We start from the raw sequence: 20432 nt of genomic DNA on the forward strand, positions 1-20432 counted from the left end.
TCAACGACAGCCCCCTCTCGACTGCTCGGGGAGAACAATTCCGACGCAGACGCAGACGCCTCATATTGTCGCTGACGACGAGTCGGACCTGTCTGAAATTCGGGAAATTTTGCTTGGCCGGACATTTGAACCCCCCGCGGCTACAGTCCCGTCATTTAGGAGAGAAAATACCGTCGTTTTGTTCCGCCGTTGACCCATAGTGAGTCAAATGACGAACAACATCGTAAATGATAGAACAAAGTGACTAGTGGTGATTTACTGAATGATTTTTCAGTCGATGAATGCCATGTTTGATGCTAGTGTGTCGGAGAGGCAAGACCGGAAGTAAACTAAAGGAGGACGGGATGTCAAGTCTCTTTCCGTGGCAGACGTTGATCCGTTGGCTCCCTGTGATTGGACTCTTGAGGAAATGATCAGCAGTGGCCAGCGGAAGCACGGAGGGAAAATAGTTTAATGTTTCATGACGTAGACATCATCTTGCCTTGACACAGTTCCACAAGGCGGATTCGAGCCTCTGGGCACTACCTGACCATGGAGCAGAACCTGCCATATCTCAACGTATGTCGTGGCGACCAGTGATGGGTGCCTTGGTGGCCACCGGCTCAGGGAAGAGTTGTATTGAGCGAGGCAGAAACGTGGTCACTGAAATATCTTTCCCCCTCAAGTTTCAGTGACATGCAACTTGGGAGAATGCTGTTCACAGGTTGCTTGAGACCGCGCTGGGACAATCACCAGCGATATCAGCTGGAAAGAAGTTGGCGAATAATAGGAATGAAAAGTAAGTGCAAATGTTCGCAGACATCGGCTCAAACGGGCAATCGGGAACGAGGGGGGCGGCGACTGGTACTTAGCGCTCTGCTTGCCACGTGTATGTGGTGTTCAGGATCCGAGATTCCGACACATATTTGACTCCTGGACGTCGATTCAATGGTTGACTCAATGTTGACTCTTGCTGGCGCAAGGGCATCAACGATTCCCGATATTTTTCGGCGATCATCGAGTTGTTGCTATCGGACCGCTCAAAATACGACCTTCAATCACGCGCGATATTTCCAGTACATCACCCTCCCACACAGCTTCTTTTCTCGGTCTCACAGGTCATTAACATTAGCGGATTCACTTGGCGTTTTCCCCTTACAGCTATCGTATACCGTGCTTCACTTCTAATGAGCACGTATATAAGCGCGTCAAGGTAAGCCCGTCTCAATCAAAGCTCTATTCACCAATGTCTTACAAGTCTTCCCGTCCTACTATCCTCAGCTATTCTGAAGCAACCCGAGCCCTCAATGACACCACCTTTATTCTCGACCTGAACGAGGCTACCCAACAATACGCCAAAATGCAAAATGCGCTCTTTACTGCGTTCGCTACTATCTCGGCACAACTGCATAGCTTGGACTTGCAGCGCATGGCGCCACCATTGAGACCAAAATGGAACAGAATTCATGCAGTATGTGACCAGCCGTATGTAGCAATGAAGAATCTAACTCGAGCCTCAGGAGTTTGAAAACGTTATGAAGCATATGCGTACGAATACGGTCGATCTCTCTGGGCGCGCGAAGAGTCGGTACTTTGATATCAACAACGTGCATCGGCGCTGATTAGCTTCCTTTACTTTTTTCAGTGTTCTGTACAGTCGTGCTTCCCATTCTAGCAAGGAACCTGAACAATGTGACGCCGCGTTCACACCAAGAAAAGATTCAAATTCTTCAATCTTACATGAAGGTACGTTTGACCGTGTTGTTGACGCCCATGGCACCTGGCGATCAGAAGCCGCCGCTTTGCCTTCCGCCTATTTCCCGTTATCGTCGGTATATGCTCATGCGCGAATTTCAGATAACTTCAGACCATCTCTCCCTCAACCAGAACTACGTGGGCGCGATCTTGAACATAATATCAAATTTGACAGCATTCCATAACGAACTAGCTCAGCTAGCCTGCCAACACTCGTCGTCGGTGTCGGACCGCAGCCAGCTACGTGACCTAGCCGCGAAATTTCTTCAGCTCGAGAACCACCTGAAACAGTACGCCACCGCCGTCCTGCTCCTCGTTTCATGCAAGTTACTGACGCGTTTTGGTAGATTATTTTACTTAGTACGTCTATTACTGGGATGCAATAGCCGTTGAATCTCACGCCACCCCGTCTAGTTTAAGAACACTCAACCCGATACCACAACGGTCACAAAAACATCCACACGATTAATCGCATTCTCTGTCAGTCGACCAAAAAAATCAAAATTGTCCCCACAACGGGTTGTAGGTCCCAGTTTATCCGTCTACGAAATACAAACTCAAATTTGACCTCGATACCAGGCACTCACGGATGAAAATATGGCGCGGGTTTACGACCAGCTCGAACAGTGCAAGAGCGAGGTAACACACGCACAGTACACTGCACAAATCCATAAGCCGACGGACGCGCTTAACACCGCGCGTTCCACAGTTTCTTCCTTCGTGTTTGACCTCATGGTCAATGTCGAGCACGGTCTTTCGCTCTTTTTGGCAGTCTGGTCGTCAATTATAAATGACTGCCGCCAAATGGTGGTTTGGCTGCAGAATCCTGTTACGGTACGTCTCTGAAACCATCAACTCGTGCATTATGTTGTTGATAGACTCTATGCAGAGCATACCGCCGTCGATGTCGGTGTATGCTGACACCGGGATGATGTTGTATGCCCCTATTGGAGCTGCATTAGATTTGTACAACGGCAAGCTGGATATAAAATAGAGGATTTCATACACGGACCTGAGGACTTGCAACGGACTTCCGCCACATATTTATGTAATAAGGCATACTTGGCATTATGTAGAGTAACCCATAACACTGTAGGGGTGCATTGGCAATCGGACTAGAATTGCATATATGCGATATTAACCTGAATAAATGCAATGGTATATATGTATCAAAGTCAACTTGGGGCATTGATGTCTCCCTCAACAAGTAGACAGCACTTCTGTTATTGTCGAATAACACCATATTCCGTTTTTCTTCCTCTTAACAGACGGCTTACTGGATTTTTCAAAACCTGGAATATTCATTTCTTCAGTCAAGATCTGCACCTGAGGATCGAGCGAATTCATGATCTCTGCAATTCCTTTCATGCTGGGATACGCGTGTATCGTGATAGAGTTTGTCGTGTATTCACGCGTAGCTATAGTGAGGATCTCTTTCCGAAGAATACTAGGGGTCCAATGAATATCACTGGTTTGCGTTGGTGTTATATCGGTACATACATGAGCACCGGTGTTGACCCTCTCCGCGTTGATCCATACATCGTTCGAACCTTCCCCCCCAAAAAAGTGAGAAGGGGATGCCGCCAAGGACACTGCGGCAATACATACAAATGACACTTTAGTTGCAGCAAACTCGAGGGACGTGTGTGGGATGCCTTGACAACAGCCGTGACACGTGTGGTTTCGCTTGACCCTTTTTGGATCTTCTCGAGTGCTTTCCCCGATATGTTCGGCCCAGATATTGACCACGTTATCGTTGCTCCTCCGAATGTAATTTCGCCTATAGCTTTGTTGGAGATGATGCTAGTGATAATAAACTGAAACGGGATATTATTGAGGACGTCAAAGGTAGAGTGCGTGGCACACAACGACATACGGCGGAAAACATTGGCAGGAGGAACGAGAGATATCGACGCAACAGTTCTTATCGGTAGACACCAGACCCTTGTTGTCCCACGGCTAGGGCTGTACTGATAAAGACTAGGACTGAGTAAGGACTTTCAGGAAAATTCAAGAACACGTGACCGCGACTGTGACATGATATAATGTGTGACAACAAGTTTTTGGGCCTCGGATTTTGCCATCACCTTTCTCCTCGTTGTTCTTCATTTCCTTCCTGATGAAACAATACTATGTTTTTCTGCCATTCAGCTATATCATGACCATCGTGTAGCGACTATCGGATTCGAAGGGCATTCTCTGCCGAGTGACTTTCGCTGGACATCTAACTGCTAAGGACAGTGCACGAACTCGAAGAGGTGGACACCAAAGGGTTAATGTTTAGCGATAATCATGTGCGTTGCGCTTATTTTATGGGTAGACATCTTACCTCAACTTTGGACTTTACAGGCGCAGACGCCGTTATCGAATATCATTGTCAAGTTATTGGCCTCATGACCACAGCCGTGAAACCCGTTTCTTCAGCTATACAATAATCATTAATGCATAGCTCGATCTATGAGGGATAATAATGGACTTCTATCGTGGGCGCGCGTCTAGCTGGAGCTGTTTGCGGCATTGGGTCAGCCGCAACGGTACACATGCAATGGGCACTAACTGAATATTAGAGACTGGAGCACCGTTTAAGGGGGATCCCGCTACGTTTTATCTCGGAAACGCTATCAAGTCCATCTGGGGAAACGTCTATCGAGTTCCACGTAGATGACTATGAGGATCACCTTGTTCAAAGTCTGTATCTGCAGCACAGGCTTCACTTCTTGGGATGGCGAGGCCACGAACAAGCAGGGCTCCCCCGAACAGGACGGTCAAGCATGTGACGAGCTTGCGACCCTTCATGGTTGATTGTGGGCCGGATGGGAATGAATTCGTTGGCTGCTACTTTAGGAGGACTGCTCTGTATTTATACGAGCGTCCCCTCTCTATGGGCAATTGCATGCTTAGGCTAGGGTTGAATCAGAAGCATCTTCCCATGCACCGCTTCATTCGGTTTTTCCATCATTGCATCATACCGTTACAAAAGTTCCGCAACTCGTCTCCAGCATCTCTCGCTCACTTTGTTTGGACGCTTATCCACTTCCGCCGTTCTTGTATAACTCTTTATCATTTCATATCCCTACCATGCAGTATCAACCGGTTAATTCAGACGATCGTATATCCCGGCCCACCGTCAACTACTTTTCGATTCGAGTTTGCGTTACTGTTGCCGTACTGTGCACCATCGTCAACGTCATTCTTACCGCCTCTTCCTCCACGATAACATCACAGCATTCTGCGCGCGGCTTTTCAAGGCAGGATATATCTCTGCTGCGGCGCCCGTCTCAGTTCATCGGTTTTGATAAGATCGAACGACCCTCGCCTCCAAAACCTCGCCAGTTCCATAACTATCCAATTCTAGTAGCCACTGTTGATAGCGCTGCTGCGGACAAAGCTTTTGGGTATGATCTGAAACGAGTCATGTCACCTGCGGGTACTATCTCATTCGACGAATGGCATGTTATTATCAACCAAACCGTAAGTGCGCCCATCTTTCTGTCTCATGGTCGTGGCATAAACCTCCACTTTCTATAGGTTTCCACGATCGTACAGTTCAGAGCGTTTGATTGGGGGATGGAGACGTGCCAACTTGGCCTATCCCTTCCAAGCGCGATCAACAACTCGACAACGGCGCAGGCACCTCTGACCGTGTACCGTCTGGATTCATCCCATGCCTTGAATCCTCTATCTCTCTCGTATCGCACTCATCCAGAGCGCGCATCGCAGATTGCAACCATTGAACTGTCGGCGGAACCTTCCCATTGGCAACGCAATTTCACCTGCGCTACCGAGGAAGTGTTGACCTTCGAATTTGCCTGTTCTGGTCTGAGCCTGCCGGAACTTTGCAGGTTCGATTGGTGGCAAGAGAAAAGATCCGATATTACTCCAGGTAAGGATCCTATATCCGCAAGCATTGTAGCGTTTGTTGATATCTCCCAGCTGTGTACATGATTCAGCATGCAACGAAGTAGAGAAGGTCCAGCATCCGACTTTCATGTATATCTAGACAAATTTGTGGCGTTGAAATGAACAAAGTAAATCGACAGTTTTCTGCGCTTCTCTTTCATCTTCCTTCTATGGGTCGGCCTATCTTTCTGGTCCAGCGTACAATATGCAATGCGTAACAAAAGACTCTATTTTATTGTGGTCTTAATAATGGTTTGTTTCCCTCTCCGTATCGGCTTCTCATACAGGGCCATGAATGACACCGAAACTCTAATCTTGTTCTAGAGTCAATCCACACTTCATCTCATGATTCGGACACCTAAAGTCTGTCCATTTCGACTCGCTCTTCCCCTTATGTGTAACCTCCTTGATTGTTTCAGCTCCAGAGTTGACGACCGAGACCACCTGATTTCACTCTAGGGAAAACGCAAGTACCCCGAGACTTAAGTAGGCCCCACGGAACACGGCAATTCCATACGATGCTGATGTGATATCTCTTGGGTCATGTCCCCCAAAATTTGTTGGGTGTGTACCGGCCACAGCAGGCTACAGCTGAAGAAAATTATATGCATTAACCTTTTCCCTTCCAATAGCTCGTGTTAGCTACAATTTTGTTGCCTAGTTTTCCACTTCAAAGATGAGTAGGACTAACTGGAATAGTGAACCATCGGCATCGGGTTTATGTGATCCACACCACGTTTTGATGGCATGGCATGGCTATAGAAACAATCCACGAGAAATCGCGCAAGGCACGATTGATCCACTCATTCCTGGGTCCAGTAAGCTATCTTTGGCTGCGATATATTGCGCCGGGATGCTACCGGGATGACAGTACCTCTCCACGGTCTCTTGCTTGCTCCCTCGCACGAGCGCTCTGTCTTTGAACTATGTCGGCAGAATCAGACAGACCCAACCTACCTGCGGATACGCTCTTCGCGGAGCGAGCCAATCTGATCGGCGACTGCCTCTCTCAGATAGTTTTTGGTCAGTCGCTTTCACTGGACGCTTGTCGTGCGTTGACCATGATGAATCCCCACAGGAGCGATAGTGGTCATTTTCCTCCAAACTATGTATACTCTTTTCAACTATCCCAAACAGTGGAGAGTAAAGAGGAATTGGTTTCTCATTGCCTACACATTCGTCTTGTTCACCTTCGCAATAACCTTTATTTCGGTTAACATGAAGTGGCTCCAGCTCATGTTCATTGACCACCGCGAGCATGAGGGTGGTCCACTCGGGTTTTCGATGACGCAGTACTCCCAACCCGCGGTATCAACGGCCAACGTAGTCGGTGTGATGTGTGGGTGGATGGCAGATGGTTATCTGGTAAGATTTCATCATGGGCTCGCAGGTTCTGGATTGATAACGGGATCTTCAGCTGTACCGTTGCCTGTCAAACTTCCGGATACACGTCTGTGTAATGTTGGTTCTGTTCCTTATATATCTCGGGTCCATTGGTACTATCTAGTTCAGTCTTCGTCTGTTTCTTCTTCGCTTAAAACATCATCTGCAGCAATGGGATCCCTGTTCCTCTATCAAGCATTGCGACCTGGGGCGAGCCTCTTCAACCATCTCAGCGTTAACTTTGGTGTTCCCTACTTTTCTCTCACCGCCGGTCTTAACGTCTTGATCTCGTCACTTATCGTTGTCCAGTGGTTGATGTTTCGTCGCGAGGTCAAACGCGTGCTGGGACATGACTATACCGTGTTCTCTCCTTACGTTGCTGCAGGTCCTCTGCTGATTGAGAGTTCATTGATCTACGCAGTCAACTCCATCGTATTTGTTGTACCTTATGGGCTGGGCAGTCATGTAGCAAATATTTTCCTGCCCCTGCAGGCTCTGGCGCCGGTATGCCGTATTTCTGACCCTTGTTATTACGGGACCACTACTTATACCCTGCGAAGGTTTTATCATCCATGCTCATTGTACACCGTGTCGCCATGCGACGTGCTTGGGATTCTCACACGCTCACCACCTCATTGACCACCATCGAAGCGCGTTCTAGGCATCAAATTCAAGCAGCTGTGAATGTGGAAGCGTATGGTGATGAGAAAAGTCGCGTTTGAGTTCTAATCAAGTGCTATGTTATAGTGTCAATATCAATACACATGTAAAGGCAATTGGTTGAAACATGTATGTGCACTTTCCATTGTCCAATGCGAGGGAAATATCAGAAAGGGAAATGTATCCGTGTACAATCAAAGCCACACTACGGCTTGACTGATCTATTTACAGTCGAAAAGTCGTCCAGGAACTTTTCTTGGGCTTGCAGTACTACCTGAACATGCTTGATGCCAAGCGGTTGTTTGCTGTGAAGACGTTTAGATCACGGCGATAGATGGTCACAAAGGTGCACTGACTCTGAGAGCGCCAAAGCTTGAGCAGTTCGGATCTTTAAGATACGGTTAGACTAAGAAACAAAGACGTGCACTCGAGCTCACAATATTCTTAATGGTTCGTCCTTGATGGGTGTAAATAAGGCCAACAGGTATATATGAAGGGCGAACGTACCATTAAAATTCTTCTGGGACAGTGTTTCGAGGTCAACTTGGGAGACGCTGCTTGTTCCCTTCTCTACAGAAACCGTTCCATCCTCAACGATGGTGGACCCAGCCATTTCAAAGAATTTGCGCCAGACAACATATCTTCCTGTGCAGTCTAGCTCTTTATACTTGATAGCTGCACGTAAGATCCAAATTAGCATTATCAAACAAACGAGAGGTAAAGAAGATACCTATCGAGAATCGGGAAAGAAATGCTTCATCGAATGTGCTGATACGATTTGTGGTCAAGAAGAGTACACCACGATGATACTCAAGAATACGGAGGGCAACAGAGACGAGAGCATTGCGTCCCAGCTAACGAGCGTGTGGTGTTCAGCCCTCGGTTCTTTTCAGCGTAAGGTTGAGACTCACTTCATGAAGGCTCCGCTGTTCCAAATAAACCTGTCGCAGAGAGATATCAGAGACCTAGTGACTAGTTAGAAAATTTGAGCGTACATCAGCCTCGTCAATCAAGAGAACGGCGTCCCAGGCTGTAGCCAACTGAAGAAAAAAGATGAGTTCCTTATTTCCGACGTGTACCGGTGAAAACTGACACTCAGAATACTCTTGAGACTACGCTCCAGGCCAGATGGTGATGATGGAAGCTCAGAAGATCCCACCATGTACAACGGGCGACGAAGAAGCTCGGCAACAGCCTCGGCCGTCAATGTTTTGCCTTGAAACGTGCATCAGCAGAGGGAGTAACAATGAGAAAGTTGCAGACCTGTTCCGGGTGGGCCATGAAGGACAGAAATCTACACGGGCTCGTCAGTAAGGCTAATATAGACGGTGTGGATCGTTGCTTTACCAAACCACCTCCTTTACCAGATATAACATCGCTGATGATCTTGGAAGAAGAATTGGAATTTTTTGTCACTTCGACGAGTCCCTTGATCAAAGTCTTTGGCGGGCTATGAACATGCCAACAACTAAAAAGAACTGAAGGGACGCACTTTAACATTTTTATCAAGGACCAGATGATCCCAGGCATTCTCATCAAACACGACTGGTTCTAGATGCTCGACCAGAAAGCGGGTCCACTCTTTGGTTCCTAAATTGAATCCATATACTTTAGTGGGCAGGAGGTGGAGATCCTCTTCATCGATATCAGGGATCTTCTGGTTACTAGAAATGTCACAAGGCTGAGAACATCCTCTCTATGATTCACAACGATAACACCACTCACGGATCACGTATGTAACCCGACTGATCGTCGTAGGCAAGTACATCGACGATGACTCGTTTCTGAATGATAGTTGAAGCAACAGCACAAAAAAGTGTGGGTGCTTGCTTACCCCTCGATCTCAAGCCACTAGTCAGCATCAAGTAAGAATGACACATTGAAAGGCTTTACATATTTTATAGTGCAGTCCTGAATAACTAGCATAAAGGCGACCTCGCTCTGCAACAGATTTAGACTTCAAACAGAATTTCGTAGCTTGACATACTAGTTAGCTTCTCCTTCAGCGACGGAGTGAGATGGATGATCGGCAGAGAAGAAGCTTCTCGCGTTCCCTAGAACCCATGTTAACGATGAAAGGGTTTTCAGATGATTACTAAACCCACTTCAAACGATTCGATGGCACACTCTAATTTTCTACGCTCGTACGCATAGCCATTCCAATACAACCCATAACCTGAAACGCAGAAGATTCGGCGGTTATTTATCCTTAGAACAGAGATTTAATTTATGGACAGGAAATGAGATACAGCACTCACGTATCGTAACGTCTCTTTTTGATCACCAAGGCAATCTATGGCTCAGGAAGTTAGCATTTTGACAAGCTGAGCTTATTTCAGTCGCTAACTGGTAGATCATCAGAGCCCAATATGGAAACGTGCTGCCCGGGTTCGAAGAAGTATTGGAGTCTGCCAGCACATGAGTTCTCTAGGGCTCCAAGACGGGAATGGTGACTGACAGATCGAATTCGATATGTCCGTAGCCTGTAACTAGCTGTAGACGGTAAGCCCTAACAAAGAAATTAGGGCGAAAAGATAATAAAATTTAAAAATCAGATACATACGTTGGTCGGAATTGTTCCTCAACATACCCCACCAACACAACAAGGTGTTCGGCGATATCAGCCAGTCGCAGTAATGTGTCGGATTTAGAAATCTCTACACGTAATCTCAGTACACTGGCGGCACATATTATCAGCACACATACTTTCGTCCAGATCACAGGTACCCAAGCTTTTCAAAAGATCCAGAATGCCTTCTTGCGTAGAATCCGCTTCCGAGGATAACACGGACTTGGCAGAGTTCAATTTCTCTCTGAGCATCTTCAGGTCCGGGAAGAACGCCACGACTTTGTAATGCGGTTCCCGACTGAAAAACTCACTTCCAATGAGCTTTCTGTAAATGGAGTCAAGATCATGTCGGTCGGGGTTGAATATAAGAATGTTTACCTCAGAATTGAGAGAAGGGTTTTGCTCCAATGAGACAAGGCGATGGAAGGATCAGCTGCAGCAAGGTAAAGAGTTGAACTTGAAATGTTGACAACGCCTAGGTTCAACGCACCTCCTTTCCGATCATATCTGACGTTCACATAGAAATAATTGTTCAGATCCTCTCTTTCCGTCTTGGGCTTCACGTAGGTGCTCGGATCGTAGGGAACCCAACGATAACCTTCGTAGAGGAGGTGGCGTTGAAGGTAGTGCTCGCATTGTAATTCAGTCCTCTTCTTGAGCTCTTCCATAGCCTTTTCGGCGGCTGCTTCATCTTCGGAAATGGCAGTGCCATCCTCTGAGGCATCTTCGAGAATGGGGTCAACGGAAACCATGATGCGATAGGTAAGGGTAAAAGCTTAAGGTGGAGGGATCCTGGGAAGTTGAACTAGGCCGCTATTTATGTGCGGGTCACCCCTTTTTGCCACCCAAGTGTTTTTCTTCCATTGTTTCCGGATTCGGGGATTTTTCCACGTGAATCTATATTCGCTAGCCAACGACGAACAAAGGAAGGTACTTAGTATCAAATTGATCGAAAATCGACGGTACAGGGTCTAGCAACACAATCACCGTTCCAAATGAGAAAATTCATCCAGGAACTTTTCCTGAGCTCTCGAAACCACCAGGATATGCTCGATACCAAATGACTGGTCTCTGTAAAGATGTTAGTTTTGGGAGGACTCTGAGATATAGAGGAGCTCACGTCGAAAGAGCCAACGCCTGCGCAGTTCGGACCTTGATTCCGGGAATTATGAGTTTAACACTAGCCAATGGCGCCGGACAGATGCTCACCATGTTCTTGATTGTGCGGCCTATGATCGAGCTGAGTTTCTGCTATAAACTTAGGAGGGAATGTTTCACTACTTACCATTGAACGGTTTCATCGCCAGGACCTCCAAATCCTCCGCAGACACGGTGCAATCAGCGAGGGTAAAGAATTTCTTCCAGATGGCACGTCTACCAGAAACGTCAAGCTCGGGATACTTGATAGCTGTAAAAAGAGTGATTAGCATCATTACAGCGTGCTCTGAAGGAAGAAAACAGACCGATTGAGAAACGAGACAGGAAGGCTTCGTCAAATGTTTTGATCCGGTTTGTAGTTAGGAAAAGAACGCCGCGGTGGTACTCTAGAACTCTTAACGCCACTGAAACAAGGGCGTTTCTTTCGAGCTGATAGTATAAAGTTAAGACTGAGAGATGCCGACTAATAAACCAACGTACTTCGTGCAGACTGCGCTGCTCTAGGAAAACCTATCACAGTCCAATGGTCAACAGAGTGGCGCCAAGGTTCTATGGCTGTGCTCACATCCGCTTCGTCAATCAACAACACCGCGTCCCAAGCTGTTGCTAACTGAAAATTCCGACCATAAGTGTTGGTATAACCTGAAGAGGCTGACACTTACACTGAGAGTGGATCGAAGGTTCATCTCTAGCATAGAAGGACGAGCAGAGAGCTCCGATGAACCAACCATATAGAGCGGACGACGGAGTAGTTCTGCCACAGACTCAGCGGTGAGGGTTTTTCCTGATAGCTGCTGTTAGGATCGAGCGGTATCACCAACACCTTGAACCCTACCTGTTCCCGGGGGACCGTGAAGGACAGAAATCTGGGTATATTTTCAATACCATTGGTCAACCACTTCTTTCGTAACTCACTAGCCCACCACCCTTCCCGGAGATGACATCGTTGATCATTTTTCTGGAAGAGTTCTTGTTCTTGGTCACCTCGACAAGGCCTTTGATCAGTGTCTGAAGAATCATCGATCACACTATGCTTCTCATACGACACGACATATGCGAACCTTGATATCTTCATCCAGGACGAGATGGTCCCATGCATGCTCGTCGAATATGACTTCCTTTAATTCCTCGACGAGGAAACTGGTCCACTCTTTCGATATGAGGTTGAATCCGTAACTAATCGAGAATGTCAGTCACTGGCAAGAAGTTACAAGATAGCATAGTCTCTCACACTTCAGAAGGAAGGAGATGAAGACGCTCTTCTTCAAGTTCGGGTATGGGTTGATCACTAAGGCAACGGTATAAGCGTACGTACAAAACACGAGTTGTTCACTTAACGGATCGCGAGTGTAGCCCATCTGATTATCGAACGCCATCCGATCGACGATAACACGTTTCTAGAGGAAAGACACCATGATAAAAGAAGATGGAGACAGATTCATCATATTTACAGATTCATCTAAGCATTATGTCAGTTAGAGTAGCGTGAACCCTCAAAGTATCACTTACAAACTTTGTAATGCACACCCGAGTGCGCGGTATATAGCTTGCCACGAGCTAAGGTTGTGTACAATTAGTCTAGTACGTGGAAGTGATATGTACTGACCTTTAAGTTGTTCCCGAATATCGGGATTCAATTTGGTCCAAGGGAGAGAGGAGATTTCCCTGGTACCCTACGTCGAAAATCAATTCCAGCATTCGATAATCATGTGATGTCTGCGAACCTTGTACTCTTTCACTTTGCGACGTACGTGGTATCGAGAATAGCAGGAGCCATTCCAGGATAATCCGTGACCCACAACATAGAAGAATCGAGCCGGTTCAGGGCTGAATTGACTTGGAAGTAAGCCACAAAAGGACAATCTAAAGCAGTAACATACCAGGTCTCGTAGTCATAAAAAGTCTTCTCGATTATCACAGCAATCTTAGAAGGATTTCGTCAGTATTGTGCAGACAGTCTCATCCGAATGTACTTACTGGCTTATCGAACCTGTCCGTGGTAACCATCTCCTGCCCAGGTTCGGAGAAGTATTGAAGTCTAAGCATAGTATACATTAGTTCGGCTCTCATACCGAAAGACAACGACTTACAGATCAAACTCAGCATGCCCGTAACTAGTAGCTAACGCTACTCGATCAGCACTAGTTCACATCATCAGCCAGTGAAATGAAATTTAGTATCCGCATACATTGGTTTGAATTGATCCTCAAGGTATGTCATGAGAACTTCGACATGCTCTACCAATTCCTTGATTTGTTGGATCATATCGGATTCCGGGGTTGCTACCTTGCGTAATGAGAGTCAGAACGGACGAAGTGACGATTGACATACAGCCTTCCTCTTCTATGCGATTCAGTCCTACGGACTTCATAATGTGAAGACATTCCTCGGGGGTATGCGTCTTGTCCGATAAAAGAAAGGAATGCGCGGTCGCCAGCGTCTTTCTCATCAGAGAAAGCTTTGGGAAAAGGGACGTGACAAGGACCTCGGGTTCCTTGAGGAAGAAGTCATCTCCAACAGTGATTCTGTATACAAGCATTGAGATAGATTGCCCAGATGACAGATAATAGAGACATACCGCAGAAAAGCCAGCGACGGCTTGCTGAAATTTGTCACCCAGGCCTCCGGTTCAGCTACACAACAATTAAACGCAGTTCTCGGAAATGATGTTCGGCATACATCGTTCATTTTTGTACCGCATGTCGAGGTAGAAATAATTGACATGGTCTTCTTCCTTGGGAGTAGGAGAGGATTCGTTCACACTCAGGTCATACGGGACATATTCGAAGTCTTCAGGGTCCCAAATCTGGAAGCGCTTCAGATAACGGTCGCAAGGGACCTCGGTCTTGCTCTTGTCTGGTATCGGTTTCTTCTCCTTGACAGCGGGTCCCTTCTGTGCGATATTGATTCCATTCATCGTCGTCCTCACAGTGTGGGGGAACACTGCATCAGACGGTAAAAATGGGCTCATAGGCGGAAGCTGGCACATATACCCCGGCATGGGCGGTATATCGGAGAAAGAGGAGAAAGACATGGGGGGAGGTGAAGAGATGGCCAGGATAGCATAGGGATTATATAGGACACCAGTAGACGAGCTAGTTGGCCAGGTATCGATGAAGTCTGATTGACGCGGTCCCCGAGTCACCGACATTTAATAAATCAAAGTCCCAAGGATGAGTGCCATTGTCCTGAATCACGACTAAGATTAGATTGTATTAGTATTGTTAATCAGACTCGAGGCCTTGAGACGTACCCTTCTATCTTGTTTCATCAATGGAGGCGCCAAGTTAATAAACCCTAAGTTCATGTGCACCCCAAACCGAAGTGTATACAGCTTCGATCATAGGCGCCTTCAACAGCTTATAGCCAACACGTTACATCAGGAAACTGCGCACGTTTGTTGAGGTCCAGATAGATTCTACGCGTCTAGTGTTGTTGGTGGTAGTCGCAGTCTGACATGCAACCTGCCCTAAACACGACAGAAGCCTTCGGATACCCGGTCCGTATGCGTCTTTCTACTAAAGTCTTGAAGGAAGGAATTTTATAAGAATGTGCTCCCTCCCATTACGTCGCAGATAAGTCTAGTACAGTTCGACGGCGATTTATAAATACACGAAACAGATCCTCAAGCATTGACCGGTGACCGGGGAAGTTCAGCGCTTATTTTTCGACACTCTTCCTCCACCACAGTAACAGTGCTAAATTCGACTTGACTATACCTATTCTGAGGGAGAAGATGGGAGTAAGTTATACCAAGATGTATATCACATTCTTATCTCTCCACCGACATCATTTTATAGACGAGCTCGAAGCGCTGGATGATGGATCAATCATCGTGGAAGCGTAATTCACAATCGCTCTTTCACCATGACTCCGACAAGGGAGGCCAAGTTGCATTCCCAAACCTCTATAGCGGCAGTACAGGAATCCATTTGGTAGTCGTCCCACAAGGGCCCGAGAAATACACGGCAGGGCAAAGGGAGACGCTGAATGATTGATCGGTCCTCGGAGGGTACCCGGTACCGGTAGTCGAAATAATGAGAGAAGAGCCATAGGTCTTGATAGTAATCCGTAACGGGTTCTTTGGCAAAAAATTAAGAACACTTGAACGGCGACATACGGATTTGAGCAAATGATATCCGACCTATGTGAATTGAACACATGACATTTAGATAAACAACCATTACAGTCTGACGCTCTTCCAGCTGAGCTAAGGTCGGCTGGTCCAGGTTGGCGGGTCGACAGCTCAGGCACGTGGAGTGCTTTGAAATGCCTCGAAGTATAGCTTACATCTAGTTTCTGGACATTCATGTGAATCTTGTACCATCTCAAGTTCTTCAAACTGGCGAAATTTCTGCGGCGGGTCATGGAAAGGTGGTCCTACGCATACTACAGCCACACCTACTAACCACTCTGGACCGACGCTGTCACATCGGGCCTGTCTACGGTATTGATTTAATGACACTTGTTTTTGCTGTATGTCCTTTTAGCACATGCTTCCTTGATAATATTGGGTCAGGTCCTCCTACACGTGAGGTTGAACAAAGGACATGAGAAGTAGATAATGTTCGTACTGAATACAGTGAACCTCTATATTACTGGAAGTCGGAGCCGACTGGACTCAAGTACAAGAAGATAGAACAAGCAGAGAGGTCAGGGTAAGAGTATAGACACTGCGATGATGAGAACATAAGACCAGTGCTGTCTCCTGGAGTATACCTTGAGCATATCATGATTGACCAATCAACGTTAAGCTTCAAGATATGCTCCAGAAAAACTCCGGGTAGCCACAGGAAAGAGGGGAAGGAAACGCTACACTCCCTCTTCCTCGAAAACCAACCTCTTGATTGATCCCAATCGTGGCGGAGGATTTCGAGGTCAATTAGTTATTATCCTCGTGTGCGGTATCATCGAGATCGGCGGGGTTGACAAATTCTGTGAATTGAGAGAACTTTAGGATTGCCCATCATCCTTAACTATCTCTTACATAGCGGTCAGAATTATTAGCTAGCAAAGAAAAATGACAGTCCATGATGTTATAAATACTTGACCCATTAGACTTAAATGGAGACGAGAATCATACCTTCAACTCTTCTCAACCATCACATCCCCCACTAAATCTGTGTGTACTGTACGCGTAACACAATCAAACACTTGAAAACAGGGCCACAAGAAGTTACATAAACCAAGAACTGCAGCAGAACACAACATCAAGCAGGCGATCACCAAGCTCCCCTCTGTAGATGTGTTGATTGCAAGCGGGATAGTCGCGTAGACCAACAGCGTTGCAAAGGATGTGGCATATCCCTCTGCCGTAGATCTCTCTCGCCACTGACGCGAGGTGACAGTTTGGACGTCGTCGACCGTACCTCGCAAATAGATCTTCTGACCCGAATTTCGAGTCAGAGCGACAGAGAAAGTTTCTTCTGCCGCAAAGTGGTTCCTTTTGCCCGCCCGTCCTATTCTTCTCTGTCTAATGATAACCACATTGACCAATCTCGACAGTATGAGCATCACTATCATCCCGAGGCCCCACCAATCCCGTATAGCAGCTAGGAACGTTGCTGCAGCAATGGTCAATGCCGGGCCGAGCAAATAAAGCGCCGTTACAGCGATCCCGGCGACAAAGAAAGACTGGTCCCAGGAGGACAGTCTGGTATCGTAAACTGGGTTCATGGATATATGTACAGTGACGGAATGGCTGGTGCATCCAATGGATTGGAGGTACCTTAATGTGGCAGGATTCTCGATTAGACAAAGAGACCTGCTGGTCTTTGACGTTGCTATGGGATTCCCATTATAACTGGAGTCGCAGACGGGCTCGTCACAGATGGACTGCTGGCGGTGCATACCGGGTGCGAGGAGAAGGATGTCGAGGTAGGAGGACGTCCCAATCAGAGGTGTTTTGGTGGCGACGACGGGGAGATCGGTGAGAACGAGGAGTCCCACACAATCAAGTAAATGTCTTGATACATACGAAGCCAACATGCAAGTTTGAGGAAGAGGTGTGGCAAAGCGTGCGATGAGATTTGGGGAAGGAGGAGGTACTTATAAAACCGGCGTTTCGATAACTGCGTATTTGGTGTTGGTGTTTGGGGTACACAGGGGACACAGCCACTTGCTCCGGATATACGGCGTAGCCCGTCCTGGCTAAATTCACTTGCCAACACCAGGCAGATTTCCTACGCCCCCAAACGTCCCGTTGTTGCCTTTTCAAACATCCCCAGCTAAGCGTCCAACGTCTTCCAATAAACATCGGCACGACGTTGCAGTAGCTGGCACAGTATCCGGCCCTGGATCATGAGATAATCCTTATGTTCGTCCTCTAACAGTGCATTCCCCGCGAATGATTGATATCAATAGACAGCGCCCATTCAACCTTCCTTTTGCTATGTTGATTTCTCCACCACAGATTACGTTCAAGAGCTGTGTGGTTTGCCCATATCGGGCCTATGATTGCATCTTTTTCCAACGCATAGCTCTCAAAACACAACGTTGACGTTCAACAGTGGTTACTCTTGCCAGTAGAACATGTTCTACACAGATCGCCTCGCCGGCTTCATCGTCTCGTCGGCTGCGTTTGTCGCCCTCACGGACTTTTCCCGTGCTGCGAACAGAACCGCTCAGACCGGGACATCCTCCTACGCCGACGTCTTCATCCTTGCCCCCCTTTTCTCTCACGACAGCGTAGAATTACCCAATTCTCAGACAGGGCTTGCATACATCGGCAATACTGCTCTAGTCAGATACCTCCAGTGCTTCGGACAATCTGGGCACATTGTCGAGGGACGGGTATTCCCCAACCCAATACATAACACCAACCTATCCCTAATATATCGCCATATCAATGCTTTCTTGGTCAGAGGACCTCTCCCGACTCTGCTTTATACCCTTGGTCTGGCAGTGACCTTCGCTATGGTTATGTTCCTGATCATCGCACGAGAGTGGTGGGGTCTTGGGATGGTAGCGATGATTTTTGCGTCGAGGTTGACCAACATCGTGATTGCTAGACGGAGAATCAAGAGATACCAGGGAGGAGAGCTTGACAGGATGGCTTACATGGAGATCTTAATGAATCGAGATCGGTGGATACGGCTGCGGGGAATGTCAGACGACCTCGAAGCCATCGTATCGTTCAGGCGGTTGCGAGACAAGTCTACGATCGAAGGACTTGCCCTATCCTGTGCCAACCTTTTGGTTTTAGCTGCGGCCGCGTTTGCTGGTAACATATCGCCGGTAGGGAGTCTGACAGTTATCGGCTCAATATTGTCCTCTGCCGCTCTGTTCAGTTTATCCAAGTCATTTTCCCGGCGTTTGCAAATCTTCGGTTGCATCGTGACTATGGATGAAGTGGCGACGGTGTTCGAGAGGCAAGTGGAACGTGGCGCCCGTGACATGGTGGAGAGGAGCGACCTTGCAATTGGTTGGGGATTGACCATTCATGACGGTGTGTAATAATGATTAGACATACCCTGAAAAGACTTTCACCGTTCTACACCCTCGGACCACTAACACGGTTTTCTTCTATCGTTTGTTCGCATTGTAACAGTAACACAGCATCCTTCTATCGTTTGTTCACATTGTAACAGTAACACAGCATTCTTCTATCGTTTGTTCACATTGTACCACTAACACAGTCTGCAGTCTTATCGCTATATATTTTTGTACTGCTAATCGATGTCTGTTTTTCGTTTTCGCCTTCCATTCGCTCATATACTCGCAAGGCTGCAAGGACTCTGGTCACTGCATCCTCAGACCCTCCAAAGTGTGCCTCCTCGTTTCATGATCACTACTACTTATACCAGTGATTGCATGAACTAGGATGTATTTCTGCTTTCATTGCAACGAGAAGTGCTATGGTCATGACCGATACCTCCCCGTTTGTGTTTATGCCGAGTCATCATATGGAATGATATCTACTACCGTACTATTGGTTGCAGTCCTCGTTGCCTTCTCGTATCGGTCTCACGAGCCCGCACTCTATCAGTAGTACAACACCATGGCCGAATCTTTGTGCCTGACCGAGCGATAAGAGGACAAATCGGACGATGCGTGGGAACCTTCTCTCTGAAACAGACAAGTTCCGGGACCTTGAAAGATCGCATATCTCAACCACAGGTGTTGGATACAGCAAGTTTGGTGGAGGGAGGAGTGATGCAAAGTCAAAGGGTAGGGGTTGACCAGCAACGACACTTGCAGGAGGTGGACTCTGGTACTTCGAGCCCCTCGGCTGATGGAAAATGCAGATATCATGTCCTACTGCAAAGGCAACCACGTCGTGCTCAGTCAAGCCGGGTAAGGGATGGGACGAAGAATGATAGGTGCCTTCAACACCTTACAGCCAAAATTACATCAGGAAACAGCACGCATTCGTAGGTCTAGGTAGATTCTACGCGTCTAGTTCAAGGTTATTGGTAATGTGGCAGCAGCCTGCAGAAGCCTTCGGAGACTCAGTCCGTATACTACATCTTTCCACTAAAGTCTTGAAAGAAGAAGAAATTTTATAAGAATGTATTCTCTCCCTGTTGGGATAGCAATCCCGTGGCACCTGGCAGCCACAGGGTCATCAATATTCCACAACCAGTGCTAAACTCGACTTAACTATAATACCAGTACTGAGGGTGAAGATGGGAACAAGTCACGCGGAGATGTACATCGCATTCTTATCTCTCCGCCGGCATCATTTTACAGACGAGCTCGAAACGCTGGATGATGGATCAATCATCGCGGAATTGTAATTCAGTCCCTCCTCCACCGTGACTCCAACGAGGAGAGTAAAAGATGTGACGGCCAAGTAGCATTCCCAAATTACTACTATAGCGGCAGTGCAGAAATGTATTTGGTAGTTGTGCCACGAGGGGTTGAGAAAGACACAGCAAGGAGAAAAGGGAGGGGTACCCTCCGAGGAGCGATCAATCATTCTGGCAGCGCGGTACCGGTAGTCGAAATAATGAGAGAAGGACCATAGGTCTTGATAGTAATCCGTAACGGGTTCTTTGGCAAAAAAGTAAGAACACTTGAACGGCGA

General features: G+C 47.2%; 7 protein-coding genes and 1 non-coding gene across 8 annotated transcripts; 4 read left to right on the plus strand and 4 right to left on the minus strand.

The window, feature by feature from the left end:
• Positions 1-527: 527 nt before the first annotated feature.
• EV420DRAFT_17391 (uncharacterized protein) lies at positions 528-2809 on the plus strand. The gene is made up of 10 exons (XM_060480035.1): positions 528-1055; positions 1112-1192; positions 1261-1450; positions 1503-1563; positions 1625-1725; positions 1837-2024; positions 2082-2094; positions 2149-2256; positions 2314-2568; positions 2624-2809. Exons 1-10 carry the CDS (start codon positions 928-930, stop codon positions 2726-2728), a joined length of 1230 nt encoding a protein of 409 aa, XP_060339040.1. The 5' UTR covers positions 528-927; the 3' UTR covers positions 2729-2809.
• Positions 2810-4812: 2003 nt separating this feature from the next.
• EV420DRAFT_1633669 (uncharacterized protein) lies at positions 4813-5699 on the plus strand (the record flags this gene model as incomplete). Its single annotated transcript, XM_060476219.1, has 3 exons — positions 4813-5205; positions 5263-5617; positions 5668-5699. 3 exons carry the CDS (start codon positions 4813-4815, stop codon positions 5697-5699), a joined length of 780 nt encoding a protein of 259 aa, XP_060339041.1.
• Positions 5700-6560: 861 nt separating this feature from the next.
• EV420DRAFT_1256867 (uncharacterized protein) lies at positions 6561-7739 on the plus strand (the record flags this gene model as incomplete). The annotated part of the gene is made up of 5 exons (XM_060466797.1): positions 6561-6657; positions 6713-6999; positions 7052-7130; positions 7187-7521; positions 7578-7739. The coding sequence occupies 5 exons, from the start codon at positions 6561-6563 to the stop codon at positions 7737-7739; spliced, it is 960 nt and encodes a 319-aa protein (XP_060339042.1).
• A 30-nt stretch (positions 7740-7769) lies between these two features.
• EV420DRAFT_17607 (P-loop containing nucleoside triphosphate hydrolase protein) lies at positions 7770-11069 on the minus strand. The gene is made up of 23 exons (XM_060480635.1): positions 10737-11069; positions 10625-10679; positions 10384-10571; positions 10241-10334; positions 10136-10186; positions 10025-10085; positions 9936-9970; positions 9783-9885; positions 9665-9731; positions 9571-9618; positions 9512-9519; positions 9403-9461; positions 9170-9341; positions 9025-9117; positions 8941-8971; positions 8771-8892; positions 8673-8717; positions 8589-8618; positions 8408-8531; positions 8185-8352; positions 8115-8134; positions 8034-8065; positions 7770-7982 (listed from the first exon to the last, which is right to left on the minus strand). Exons 1-23 carry the CDS (start codon positions 10996-10998, stop codon positions 7883-7885), a joined length of 1968 nt encoding a protein of 655 aa, XP_060339043.1. The 5' UTR covers positions 10999-11069; the 3' UTR covers positions 7770-7882.
• A 160-nt stretch (positions 11070-11229) lies between these two features.
• EV420DRAFT_1658931 (P-loop containing nucleoside triphosphate hydrolase protein) lies at positions 11230-14555 on the minus strand (the record flags this gene model as incomplete). The annotated part of the gene is made up of 23 exons (XM_060478885.1): positions 11230-11317; positions 11367-11475; positions 11532-11654; positions 11710-11833; positions 11885-11914; positions 11970-12014; positions 12067-12188; positions 12240-12270; positions 12320-12412; positions 12466-12580; positions 12636-12692; positions 12743-12801; positions 12856-12863; positions 12914-12961; positions 13011-13077; positions 13129-13231; positions 13285-13328; positions 13382-13442; positions 13495-13545; positions 13593-13686; positions 13736-13929; positions 13983-14037; positions 14084-14555. The coding sequence occupies 23 exons, from the start codon at positions 14553-14555 to the stop codon at positions 11230-11232; spliced, it is 2193 nt and encodes a 730-aa protein (XP_060339044.1).
• A 987-nt stretch (positions 14556-15542) lies between these two features.
• Positions 15543-15624, minus strand: EV420DRAFT_t34. Its single transcript has one exon. It is a non-coding gene; the product is annotated as a tRNA-Tyr (tRNA).
• A 505-nt stretch (positions 15625-16129) lies between these two features.
• Positions 16130-17663, minus strand: EV420DRAFT_18317 (uncharacterized protein). The gene is made up of 2 exons (XM_060481120.1): positions 16392-17663; positions 16130-16339 (listed from the first exon to the last, which is right to left on the minus strand). The coding sequence occupies exon 1, from the start codon at positions 17390-17392 to the stop codon at positions 16490-16492; it is 903 nt and encodes a 300-aa protein (XP_060339045.1). The 5' UTR covers positions 17393-17663; the 3' UTR covers positions 16130-16339; positions 16392-16489.
• On the plus strand, positions 17571-19111 carry EV420DRAFT_1493334 (uncharacterized protein). The gene has a single exon (XM_060470771.1). The coding sequence runs from the start codon at positions 17936-17938 to the stop codon at positions 18857-18859; it is 924 nt and encodes a 307-aa protein (XP_060339046.1). The 5' UTR covers positions 17571-17935; the 3' UTR covers positions 18860-19111.
• Positions 19112-20432: the final 1321 nt, after the last annotated feature.

The sequence above is a fragment of the Desarmillaria tabescens genome, assembly GCF_030435595.1.
Source record: "Desarmillaria tabescens strain CCBAS 213 chromosome Unknown EV420scaffold_1, whole genome shotgun sequence".
NCBI classification, from domain to species: Eukaryota; Fungi; Basidiomycota; class Agaricomycetes; order Agaricales; family Physalacriaceae; genus Desarmillaria; species Desarmillaria tabescens.